The 12,857-nt window shown below is 42.9% G+C and overlaps 2 protein-coding genes across 3 annotated transcripts; both read left to right on the forward strand.

Annotated features, from left to right (window-relative positions):
• Window positions 1-588: 588 nt before the first annotated feature.
• Window positions 589-5,778, forward strand: ino80e (INO80 complex subunit E). 2 transcript variants are annotated; one of them, XM_086038532.1, is made up of 8 exons: window positions 589-856; window positions 980-1,062; window positions 1,546-1,616; window positions 1,882-1,934; window positions 2,022-2,103; window positions 2,352-2,469; window positions 2,734-2,832; window positions 3,791-5,778. In XM_086038532.1, the coding sequence occupies exons 2-8, from the start codon at window positions 982-984 to the stop codon at window positions 3,995-3,997; spliced, it is 711 nt and encodes a 236-aa protein (XP_085894658.1). In that variant the 5' UTR covers window positions 589-856; window positions 980-981; the 3' UTR covers window positions 3,998-5,778. The 2 variants fall into 2 exon arrangements, with proteins under 2 accessions (XP_085894658.1, XP_085894659.1); XM_086038533.1 differs by lacking the exon at window positions 2,734-2,832.
• A 314-nt stretch (window positions 5,779-6,092) lies between these two features.
• On the forward strand, window positions 6,093-12,587 carry LOC147143279 (uncharacterized). The gene is made up of 4 exons (XM_086038531.1): window positions 6,093-6,563; window positions 8,012-8,416; window positions 9,641-10,336; window positions 10,704-12,587. Exons 2-4 carry the CDS (start codon window positions 8,129-8,131, stop codon window positions 11,253-11,255), a joined length of 1,536 nt encoding a protein of 511 aa, XP_085894657.1. The 5' UTR covers window positions 6,093-6,563; window positions 8,012-8,128; the 3' UTR covers window positions 11,256-12,587.
• The last annotated feature ends 270 nt before the right edge of the window (window positions 12,588-12,857 follow it).

Below are 12,857 nucleotides of genomic sequence, written 5' to 3' on the forward strand. Positions count from 1 at the left end.
CTGCCAAGTGAATGTACGGTGTGGTCTGTGCAGCAAATTTACCATGAGGCAGCTGTACAGGGGACAATGGGATAGCACTGAAAGCATTGAGGGCACACACAACGCCGGGTAAAAGTATCTGACCCTTTCCTGATTTTGTTTATCGATCATCAAGCTAATTTGAATGTGGAACAAAGAAAACCCAAGTAAATACACAATGCAGCTGCCAGTTTATTTCAACAGTAATTGTTATGCTTGTGTCTTGTTAATTCATGAGTTAACTGTAATGAACCACAGTTAGTGAACAGCTGAGTTCAGTCTCACTAGCCACACTTAGACTTGATTACCACCACATTTGGTGAATCAAGAAACTACTTGAATAGTATGAAGGACGGTCCTTCACCAGCCACTCTGAAGACATAAATAGGTTGATTCCACTACATGCAACTATAAAGAATTGGACCTCCGCTATTCGTAGGGCAAAGAGACAGAGCTGGCCCGTGAATAGCAAAAATGCGCGTATAATTGACGGCCATTATAAATGCATTGAAATAAAAACATAATCCCAAAACATTTTTATTTAGAATTCACAGCGCAGAAAATGCTCTACGTAACCAGGACGTACGGTGACGTCACGACGCTAGGAGCGTAAAGCCGTAAACAAAACCATGTCGCTTAAACAGATTCAAGGAAGATGTCCGGAAAGCAAGATTCTCTCGAATATCTTTCAGCGTTGGTGAAACGTACGCCAGCGAAAGAAAACAAACACAGCAATTTACTACTTTTTTTTCCCCTCACTCACTGGTGTGTGTATTTTGAGGGAGTTTAGCGCGTCTCCTAACGTCTTTAGCTAGCTTAGCCTAGCTTCCCCTGTATGGTAAGTCTGAGAATGTGAAACGAAATACAATGCAATTCATGCTTATTGCTTATGCATTTCGATAGCATACATTCTGGTTATGTGGCTTAAGGTTTCGAAGTTATTGTTTGTGATGCATTTCAGAAATGAACGGCCAAGCAGACGTCGAAGTCGACTACAAGCGAAAATACAAGAATCTCAAACGAAAGTTGAAATTTTTGGTTTATGTAAGTATTAACGTGGTGGCAGAAACACTCATAATACTCTGTACGTAAGCTATTTTTGTAACAAGTATTTAAAAAGAGTAATCACTGCCATGGTATAAGTCCCCTCAGATTTTAAAGTCGTAACTAATCACTCTCTTTTCAAATTAACAAAAATGTAATTAGCCCAATTTAATCACTCAGTGGGGAAAATGTTCTGAAGTACAACATTGAAATTGCATTTTTACTGTCACTATACAGTACCCGTTTTGATAACTTGCCACAACGTAAAAAAAGTCTTTCCGTCTTACACTACGAAGCCAGCTGGCATTGGCTCAGGCTTTTATGCCATGAAAATAATGTTTTCCACAAAAAATGAATTGAAATTGTTGTATTCCAATGTAGAGAATTAAGTAAAATGTCATCAGAAACTGAAAAGTACTTCCCACCACAAGTATGGAAAGCATATTTTAAATGGGCGATACTTTATTTTTTCTTTCTTTCTAGGAACATGAATGCTTCCAAGAGGAGCTGAGGAGGGCACAGAGAAAACTGCTCAAAGTGTCTCGGGACAAAAGGTGTGTGTCATATTATACAGAATGTGCGTTTGTGTGTCAGGATGGGGTGCTGAGTGCACATTAATGAGAAATAAAATGAACTTTTTGGGGTTTTGGCAAATGGTGAAACATTTCAAGGGGCCTGACTGCTTTCCTTACCCACTGTATATATAATAAAACTTATGATTGTAAAGAATATGTATATTTACACTGTTAAGAGAATGAATTATTGACCCCATTCATTTGGCTACGTCCACATAATGACCTATTCATCGGTGCATTTCAGCTTCCTTCTGGACCGACTGCTGCCCTACGAGAGGGTGGATGAAGACTCTTCAGGTAGTTAACTTGAAACAATTTTGCCCATGGAGAAATCTCAACATGAAAATGTTGTTTGTGCTCACATGTTCACTTTGTGACTTTTAGATTCCGACGCGACCGTGTCCTCAGACAACAGCGAGGGAGAAGTACTCCGAGAGAGGGAACGAGAACGGGAAGGAGCCAAGAAGTCAGTCGCATAACACAGCAGTGCCTTGACTTAGCAATTCAATTTGGAGGATTTCCAACTCTGTTGCTAACCAAAAGAGCAGCATCCGCCAAATGCACATAAAATCACAGTCCCCCAAATGTCATACCGCATGTTGTATACAAATTCCCTGCACAGTATCTCCGATGTTCTAATCTTGGGTTATGTACTTGCTCCTACGCACACAATTTGATGGGCGACTGCAGTTGAGCGTGTTTTGTGTTTTCCAGGCGAAGAAGTAGCCCCGGCTCGTGTTTACCGTCGTCACCCTCGCCTCACCTCTCCCTGCTGTCTCGTCCAGGCGTACACCCGTTGCAGTCCTCCGCCTCCGGAGCTTACCTCAACACCGTGAGTGTATTTCCTCCTCCGCCCCCCTCGCTTTTCTCGTATCCCGCCACTGCCACCTCCTCCTTCTCATCATCATCATCATCATCATCATCATCATCAAGCCTGACCAACAAGTTGATTTGTCATTTTATTTAACGTCCTTTGTTGCATTATTCATTTTTGTGTTGGTTTGTTTTTCATGTTTTCTGTCACGTGGGCCACTTCCATTTGTGTGTGTGTGTGCGTGTGTGTTTGTGTTTGTGTGTGCGCTCATACTGCGGGCAGATGCCCTTCCCACCTGAGTATTTGGCTCCCCCTGCTGAACGAGTGAAGAAAGAGCGGAAAACAAAGGCGCCCAAAAACAAGAGAGATCCAACCGCGAAGGTGAGAGATAAAAAAAAAAAGGGGAAGAAACAAACAAATGAAAACAAAACCCAAAACTTTAGCCCACCATTGCTTTGTTGTTTTAGTGTTTAGAGAATTATTTCTTTCTCCTTTTTTTTAAACACATTAACACAACACAATATAAGACAAAGATGAACAATGGCATTCAAACACGCCCCCCAAAAAATCAGCAGATTTTTTTTTCTTTGTTGTAAAGGTAAACAAATACTAAAGGAGAAAGTATTGTAAAACAGTCAAATGTTCTGCCTCTAATTCATATCTTTATTATTGTGTTAACTGTTAAGAGAGCCGCTAAAAATTGATTTATGCTTTATTTATATTTTTTGATTTAGCCTTGTAATCAAATATTAAAATCGGCATCTGTGCAAAAAAAATCCTTACCATTTTAATATTATGCATATCCTTTAGTTATAATTAACAATGACATTTTGGCAAACAGAGAATATTACTTTACTAAATTAAGAATATTACTTAATGTACCTCCTTATTATTATTATTTTTTTAGATATTTGATACAGTAAGAAAAATCTTTAAAAAAATAAAACTTCACCTACCACTGTGGGATGATGTGCACACAATTTTGAGACCAAAAGCAATTCCATCGATGTTGGAATGAAGCTGGAACACAAGCAAATGTGGAAAAAAAAAGTGAGCTGCGGTCAATCCTTTATGGATGCACCGTAAATGCAGCTTCCACTCTTCCAGTTCTTATGCTTCTTAGTTATTTTTGCAGCATCTCTGTGTCTACGAGTCAAACAACAATGCTCAAACTCAGTCCCTCCCACTTAGTTGTTTTTATTAGTTTGACTTTGTTGTGATTCATTCCGTATTGTATTCATTCATCCCCTCCTCCGAGCACCACGTGTCAGCCCTTCCTTCTCGTCCTTAAGTTTTTTTTGTTTGTTTTTTTTTTTTCTCCTGTCCGGCTACATGCCAGGTGGTGGCGCCCATGACAGCCAATTACCCATCAGGCCCAGCGGCGGCTTCGACTGCCGGCGGCCCCTTCAGCTGGGTCCCCCGACAGATGCTCAGCGGGGACGCCGCCGAGGAGGACGGCGAGAGCGACATCGACAGCGAGCGAGGAGACGAAGACCGAGGCGAAGGCGATGAGGCCGAGCTCGTCATTGACATCCCTAACGAGTGAGCTTGCGTGTGCGTGCGTGCGTGTGTGTGTGTGAGCGATTATTACGGTTGGGCATCGTTTGAATTTGGACGATTCCAGTTCCAATTACCATTCTTGGATTCCAGTTCCTAGCGATTCTCGATTCCGATTCGTAAAAAAAAAAAAAAATTTAAAATAAAAAATTATGACCTTCTCTGTTCTTTAATTTCATGAACTTCTTGTGAAATTTATCCAGTATATTAATTTTCCATGAGCTTTATATTTGAGGTCCTCAAGAAAAGTAAGTAATGCGGCAGTTACTTAAAGTATGCTACTGATCACTGATTGATGGGCTGATCTAATGTTGTTTTTCTTTAGAAAGAAAAAATATATGACAAGCACAAAGCGGCATTTGACGGTCAAGCAAGGAAAATGTATCTAATCTAAGTAGTTTATGTAACCATATGCCGTATGTATATGCAGTGTATGCAGTAAGATAAATATTAGCTCGACCTTTGTGTGTTTTAGTTCAAGTATAACTTGTTGGCGTTAGACGTTCTTAGCCGATTCTGGCTTTGGGTCCGAATCCGCACCGGTTCTACGTCAGCTGCCAGGTGCCGGTCGAGGCGGCCGACACCGCGAAGGGCGACCGCGATCACTGCGGGGTCTCGGCAGGCGCTGCAGCTGAGCAGATCTGCGGGAAGGGCACGGCACACGTCCAGAGTCGCCACCGCGCCCGCTGGGGAGCGGGCGGAGACGCCGACCGGGAAGAGGAGCGCCAGCTAGGTCGGGCTCTGGCTGCGCGTCGTTCGTGCTTCTTCCGCGTGCGAATTAGGCATCGAAATTCATTCTAAAATCGGAACGATTCCGGGAGAACAGGCTCCATTGCCCGTTCTCGATGCCCAACCCTAGTGATTATGCCGTATGTGTGTAAATACAGTAATCCCCAGCTATTTGCGATATAGGGATCGAGCCCTGCTGACAATAATGATTAATTGAACCCTTTCCGTACCAACCAGACTAAACCTGGATGTATGTTAACGGATATTTCAATCAATCAGTCATTGTTTGAACACAAATGTTGGAGCGACAAATCATATAGCAATACTCACAGGCATACATTCTTTATTGTCTGCAAAGAATGACTAATTTTACTGCGGCATAATGAGGAGTGACCATCTCCCGTGTGTATCCATATGTCTTGTGTTGTATTACCTCCTGGTTGCCAAGGCGCACACATGAGAAGGAGCAACACGATGTCCTTTTTGAACCGAAGCAAAAACTGGCAGAAACTGTTTAATTCTTTACGTTCTGTTTGATTATGTCAAAGCTGTCTTTCGAAAGCTCATTCGATCCCGAAGACATATTTTGTCTTTTCACAGAGGGTCTGAAAATGTCTGACACTGAACGATTTCTAAAGTTAATTTTACTTGAGTGCTGTTTTGTTTTGTAAAAAAAAAATCATATTTAAAAAAAAATGTTTGTTTTTTTGTGGATAGTTCACTACAAATGTGCAGGGCATTATTGAATGTCATTATGTAAGTGAGTGAGATGTACCCCACTAGTTAGTGCGCTAATTTATAACAGTACCAAACAGTCCTTTTCACAGTTTAATTTCAAGGGCTCCCCCGTGTGGACTGTTTTCAAACTTCATCGCTTTTCGAACAACCTCCCATTTAAAGAAAGAAGGCTGTCAAGCTTTATCACGCTGCTTTATGTGTACCAAAAGCTTTTAAGAGAGCGACAAAGTGACTTTGAATGAATTGCTTGCAACATTTCAAACATGGTTTAATAAATAGCCTTTGGGCCTCCTTTGAAAATAATATTGTGGCAGCTTTATTGTTCTCTACAGATCAAACAGTAAGCAAGAATCTATTTTTTGCAGCTCTCATAGCAGGCGTGTCACTTTTGATTCAGAGTTTATCATTGATTTGTTCACGCCGCACCTACACCATCGCACCATGCGACTCACCTCTCACACTGCAAACATTAACTGCGATGTCAGCTTCATGTTTTACTGTGGTGTACTGTATATTTAAAAAAAAAAAAAAAGGAATCTTGATGGTGAAGCCCGGGGGGTGTTTGCTCTAACTCTTAAGCAACATGAAGGTAGCCTGGCTGGATTCCACTAGCAAGAGAACAGTGAGCAGCCTGTTTATCTGACAAATGCAATATTGTTACTCTTCCTTCGCAACAAGGTGTAAACAATTGTCTCAATGTGCAATTTTGTAGTAATCATAAAGAGTGCTTTTTGTCTTTGGAGTTTGAACATCAGCTGCAGTCTGGATGTGACCGTGACAGGATTAAATGTTTTAGGGAGGGACGTTTTTTTTTTTTTTTGGTATACATGGAAGCACCTGTTTTACTTGACTTTCAAGAATGTGACTCAGGGACATGGGAGACAATTGACAGGGTTGGGACGTTGTGATCATTTTAGTTGCATAATGTAGCTGGACTTTTGGACATTTTCAGATATATAGAAATTCAATGCAGTCAAGATTTGGATGGTTGCTAATTATTTCACGTTCTATTGTGGTCAATGAGGCCCATCACACACTGAGCGGCGCAGCTGAAACCGGAACTGTCGACGCGCAGTTTGCGGGGCTGAGTGAGTTGCCTGTCTGTTGATCACTGTTTTTTTTTTTTTTTTGTCTGTGAATCAAAATTTTAACATCTGAACTTTGTGGCTGTAACAGCGAGTTGCAATACATATGTTGTGTGGCTGTAAAGCGAAGCGTGGAGAGTCTCTTGGCAAATTGCCAAATGGTTCAATCAGTGGATGGGTCAATTGCTCATTGCCACCAGCCTCTGAAAACAGCCACAACTTTCTCCCTTTGTTGCTTGGTTGATCTCTTTGTGGCCATCTGTTTCTTATTTGACAATCTCGCCATGTTTTTGTGGTTCAACAAAAAGTTAATACTGTGCAGTAAAAGTTCAAGGGTGTACTCATAAAAGTTATTATCGTTAATGAAAATGAACAAAATAGCTAAAACTGAAAAAAAAAAAGAAAAAACATGATTGTTTTTAAAGTAAAAAATAGCCAACTGAAACTACAATTTACGAATATAAAACGAATAATTATCCCGAAAATGTCCTTCGTTTCATACATGAGCTTTTGGCGTTGATTTTAAATTTAATATTGATTATTGTATTGCTGTTGAGCCATATGAAAGAAGGTAGAACAGTCATTTGAGAGTTGTAGTTTAGTTTATTTTATTGCCCAATATAATTATTGACCTTTTTTTTTTAATCTTGCACTCAACAAATGCTGCATATATTTAAAATTAATACATAAATGAAAGCAATACTAAAACCAATAAACCCTACACGAAGTATTTTTGAAAAAAAAAGAATAATAATAATAATCGAACAATCTAAAACAAACAGAATTTGAAAAGCGAAAGTCAACGAAGTCAAACCTACTTACAATGAAAAATCATTATAAAATCATAATTATAACCCACACTAGGCCATTCTAACAGTACTTGACACCTAAAGTTTGGTACGTTTGGTTAGTGTGCGTGAGCTGATGCATACTCAAATTTCCTCCTCTGGCCTGCTTACAATATGGGTTAGAAATAAAAAAAAAAAAAAAATACAAAGTCAGAGAAGTCTAAAAACAATACATAACGTCAGAACAATCTACTTTACGCTCAGTCGCACACGCAACGTACGTGAATAAATCACGTCATTGTTCCTCCGGCCAGTCACCACCATGCATGAGATATGTACAGAACTACAAGAAAAATGCTCGCGGTCCAAAAAGGCCACAGCACGTAGGTTCTCGTGTACTGTACGACGTGTTTGATGTCGCTTGATGACAGCCAGCACGATTGGGAATGCTGACTTACAGGTAAGCGGTAGGTCGCGGAGGGTGTGAGCAGGAGTAAAATATGTCGCCATGGAGACCATCAAAAGGGGAGTGGCCACGGGTGGAGTTGACAGTCGAGAGTGTGTGTGTGTGTGTGTGTGTGTGTCGGGTGGGGGGGGGGGGGAATACAAGCAAGATAGAGCCTGCACTAGTTGCTCATTTGCTGACTTGCAACATGCTTTTAGGAGCAAGCAGCCAGTGAGGGACACAGCAAGACACTTGGATTATTTGTAACCCTCTCGCACACTGGATGGCTTTGTGAGCGAGTTTTTGCTGAGCTCGCCACCCTCCCACACACCAACATGCTGACTGTCGCCGTGTGGCTGCTGACCCTCCTGGGCCCGGCGCAAGGCTGTGACCTGTCACTGCCAGCTGACGACAACGCCGAACCGGACTTCCCATGCGGCCTCTGCTTCCACGGGCAGACGTTTGCTTGGCGCGAGGGCTCGGCATGGAGCCCTCGGTGTCACAAGACGCCCGGCGGGCACGACTTCGCCACCCTGCACAGGCCTGACTGTGACACGGCTGTCGCCTTGGCCCTCCGTCTCGGCCCCGGATCGACGCTGGGGCAAGAGGGAGAAGAGCTTGTGGTAAGGGCACGTCTGTCACAGTGGTGCAACTTGTAACGTTTCATTTTAAATGTGGCTACTGCGCTTTGGAAATGCTGGAGTGCAGGGGCTTCATCAATTTTTTAAACCAAATGCTACCTAAATAGAAAAATACTCGGCTCTCCTCGGATCAACGTCCATCATGACCAACATAAAAATGCAGTGTCTGCACTCTGCAACTAATAATTATACTAAGAATCTTTTTTATTTTTGTTGACATAAATTAGATCAGCGATGGGCAACTGGCGGCCAACGGCAACTACACTTTAAAGTCAGAATTCTGAGAATAGAGTCAGAATTCTGAAATAAAAGTGAGAATCTTACCAACTTTTTATACGTGCATTGAAAAACGTATACAAAAATGAAAAATATTTAACGCACATATTTTTCACATATACATGTATTTTGTCCATTTTTAAATGGCATGTGGTTAGGAAGTGCGGAGACCTATGTCCCCCCCCACAATAACAGCACATTATTTTAAATTTACAGTGCAGAAAACATAATTGTGAAGTAAAAATGTTTTCTAAATTCGATACTTCACGGAAAATAGTGTTGATAACGACCCCAAATGTGAATGTTCAAATTAATTGCCTCGTAGATAAAATGAGGCTTCAAATAGCGAAAACTCAAGCCCTTCTCTCCGCTTTCAAATGCTGTGGGCGTGTCCGCTCAACACGTGAAAAAAAAAAGCTTCTTCATGTCGCATCATTCTTGTGCCTACACATCCTTGAAAGTATTTTAAAGCCTCGGGGGCTGGAATATATCCCACTGGGTCATTGCAGGGCTTTCCATGGCGCGACAAAGGCGCTAGCCATTAGCTAGCTCGTAAGCTAACACGCTTCCAGGGCTCCTCTTGGCTAGCGTATGGGCAGTGTGAATTCAACCAGCTGATACTAATTTTGAAACGTTTTAATGCGTGTAGATATGTTTTGCACGTCGAGGTTGGCTGTAATGAGTTTTGCTCTGACCCACAAATCGGAGTACGGAAAATGGCCGATGTCGTGAATCCGATCGGTTAACGAAACAGTGCCATTGCTAATATACGGTAGTTATATTGGCATGACATGGCAACCGATAGAAGCTGAAATGTGATAAGAGAAACGCCATAAAAAATGGAGGATTAAAGAAAAAAATCGAATGGAATAAGTATGCGAATTTAAAGGTGATGATATTTTAAAACAACTTCCTGGTTGTGTTGCACAGGCAATAGAAGAGGACGGAGTGCAAATGTTCATTCCAGCACTTCTCCGAGGAGGCGACCACGCGTCTCCACCTACAAACTCCCTCCTCGGACGCTGGGATTGGGTCATCTCCACGGCGGTCCGCTCCAGCGTCGTCTCGCAGTGTAGTTCTCTCGGCGGGGAGCTCTACGTCCTAACCGGGTCTGAGGGGTGTCAGGCGGGGCCGCTGTGGTCTGCGATGTGCTGCTCCGTCCCGGCCGGCCAGGGCGGCTTCGACGTGGCCCTAATCAGCGAGACGCTCGACGAGTACGACAACGTGAAGCGAGTGAGCATCAAGGAGCTGCGGGAGATGTTGGGAGTGGAGGAGTTGTTCTCTGGTGGCTGTGCGGGGGAAAACAGGGAGTCGGCCGGGGTCACCCCGGATCTTGAAGCCGAGGCCCACACACAAGACACGGCTGAAGATTCGGACTCCACTCAAACCGCGAGGCGCTCGGATGCCAGAGATTCGGATGCGACAGTGGAATCCGCTGTGGAGACGGAGAGCGGCAACGATCAGAAGGCTGACGAGTCGCATTATGTTGAACGTGTCGCTGAAGAGGTGGACAAGGCAGATGACAATTCCAGCAACATTGTGGTGCGCATCTTCTCCACCGCTTTGTCCATCCTCAAAGCTCCGCTCAGGCCCATCTTCTCCAGAATCACACAATTCCCTGGACAGGTAAAAGATCTTCTTGAGGCTTAGCTGTGTGGGCTACTTTTTTTGTTATTATTATTTATTTAAAATGTTTTCATTTATTTTTTGCACATTTCAGGCCTGTCTTAATATTTGTCATAATTCCAGAAAGCTACTTTTTATTTCTTTCTTTTCCTTTTTTCAATTTTTAAAAATCTTTTGGTTGTCAGGGTCCATTCTTTTAGTCATTTTAATCAGCTAACTTTGTTCTCTTTGCCTTCTGCGAAGCACATTGAGTTACCTTCTGTATGAAATGTGCCATGTAAATAAAGTTGCGTTGCCTTAAATGTTTTTATTTCTTAATTTTTTTCAATTTGAAGTAATGCCTTTCATGTTGCGTCTCTTGATGCAGGTGACATACGTTCTGCGGGAGGACCTCGGCGTCCTCGCTGCTCTCCCAGGAGACTTCTGGGACCTCTTCTACCTCCTGATGTCGGACCTGTTGTCGTGGGTACGTTGGGTGGCCGAGACGTTGCTGGACGTCCTGACGGACTGGGTCTACAACCTCTACTGCTGCGTTTCCTCCATGCTGGAGGCGTTGCTGAACAGCTGCTACGCGGGGGTCACCGGCGTGGGGACGCTGGCCGGGGACACGGTCGGGATATGCGGGAAGGCCCTGGGCAAGACCTGGCGGGTAAGCAAGTTCTTCGGAGGCCGTCTTCTGAAGCAGAGCGGCGACTACGCCGGGACGGTGGCCGTGGAGATGGGGGATCAGGCGCTAGCCCTGGGCGGGGGGACGAGCCGGCTGGCGTGGAGAGGCGTTACCGGGGTGTTCAATACGTTCGTCTTGGGGGGGAGTATCGTCATCGGGGTGGCGGATGTGGTGTTCGGGGCCTTTACGCAAGGTTTTGGACGGGAGAGGGAAACGGCGCCGGTCCACGCTGGTTTGTCAGAGACTGAGTAGGGCCGTTTTGGAGTGGTTTTGTTTTTCGTGCACTGGAAACATTTTTTTTTTAAGGATTAACTATGAACAAAAATGATTGTTTTATTCAAAATTCATTATTTAAAAGGGAAATGTAAAAGACTTTTTTAATGGCTTGGATGCAAATAGGTGGTTCTCGAGTTTGCCTGCGCCACCCATCAAGCATAGAAATGAAAAAGTACGTCTTTTATCCGCCTGCTTGTGGCAGTGTGTCTGCACTTTCACACACGTTAACATAACAATGTAGATAATTTACACGATAACCGCCTGCACTATGTTTCTTCGCCTATGAGCGAGGCTGAGGTGAAGATCCAGTGCCATTTTCAAGCAACGGCTGGACAACACTTGTCTGAAATCCGATCATGTAGACGCAAACTCATGTTCGTTGCGGGGCCGCATTGAAGTTATGGGGCCGCTATGACATCATCAAAATGTACAAAGTATCGTCAGCTCATTATTGCGTTTGTCTATTTCCCCTCTATTTCAACTGTATTTTTTTAAACAATAGATTGAATTTGAAATCAAAGCTCATGGAAAAACGTGACACCCAAATATTTTAAGTATACAACTCTACTTTGTTTTAACGTTAAGAAGGGATTTGATGAGAGGAAAAAATGCTTGTAAGTGGAAAAAAATTGCACAGTTTGGTTCCGATTTTCTGACATAATACCAGTTATTAATGAGTAGACATTTTATTGCTTGATTGTCGGCGGGCCGACTCTAGCTGGTGGATCTTGAGTTTGACTCTTGTCATACAGACCGACCTCATCCTCAACTAGTGTGATGCCCCCGTTATCGCGTTAAAGCCAAAAGGTAAGCTGAGCTGCATCGAGCTTTTTTGAACGCACGGATTAGTTATCGTCTGATAAGCGACACACGCTTCATGCTTTGTGAAATTGGTGGTGGTGGGTGCGGGAATTTGTTTGGTGATGTCCAAGCATCACATACACACAGTGTAGCGTATGAAGTGCTGCTTTCATGAGTGAAATCCGTTTGTGTTTTATGGGTGCCAATTTTGTTGCAAGGTTCAGTCCATGCACTTGGGTGGTCAATGTAACAACAGCAGAGTCACTGACACGTTAACACATTTGGGAAATGTTTTGAATGGTCATAAAATGCCCAAGACGCCTCCTTAAAATCACTGTTCACCATTTAAAACGTTTTTTTTTTTTTTTTTTGCAAATGACCTCTGAAGTGTGGTAAAGGGAAGAACTGCTTGATGACACGGAATATGCTTTTGTTTTATAATCATTTCTAATCATGACGATTGGATTGTTTATGTTGTACATTTGAATAAAAGAGAACTGTGGCTTACGTCTTATTGTTGTAACTGTGAATAAACGGTCATCCACCTATTGTCACACAGCAGCCAAGAGTTGAACTTTAAACTTTGTGACTGTGAGGCAGACGTGCTAACCACGAGCACACTTGCTGACAATAAAAAATATATTAGTGATAAATAGCCTAAAAGAAAATAAGTAACAGTAATGATACCAACACAAATAGCAATACAATTAAACGCCGCTCTTTGCTGGGAATAGCGTCCGAGTCCGGCCACGAATAGCAAAACCCCCCACAATTTAC

This window comes from Filicampus tigris, chromosome 8 (genome assembly GCF_054856515.1).
Source record: "Filicampus tigris isolate MCC_2025a chromosome 8, RoL_Ftig_1.0, whole genome shotgun sequence".
NCBI classification, from domain to species: Eukaryota; Metazoa; Chordata; class Actinopteri; order Syngnathiformes; family Syngnathidae; genus Filicampus; species Filicampus tigris.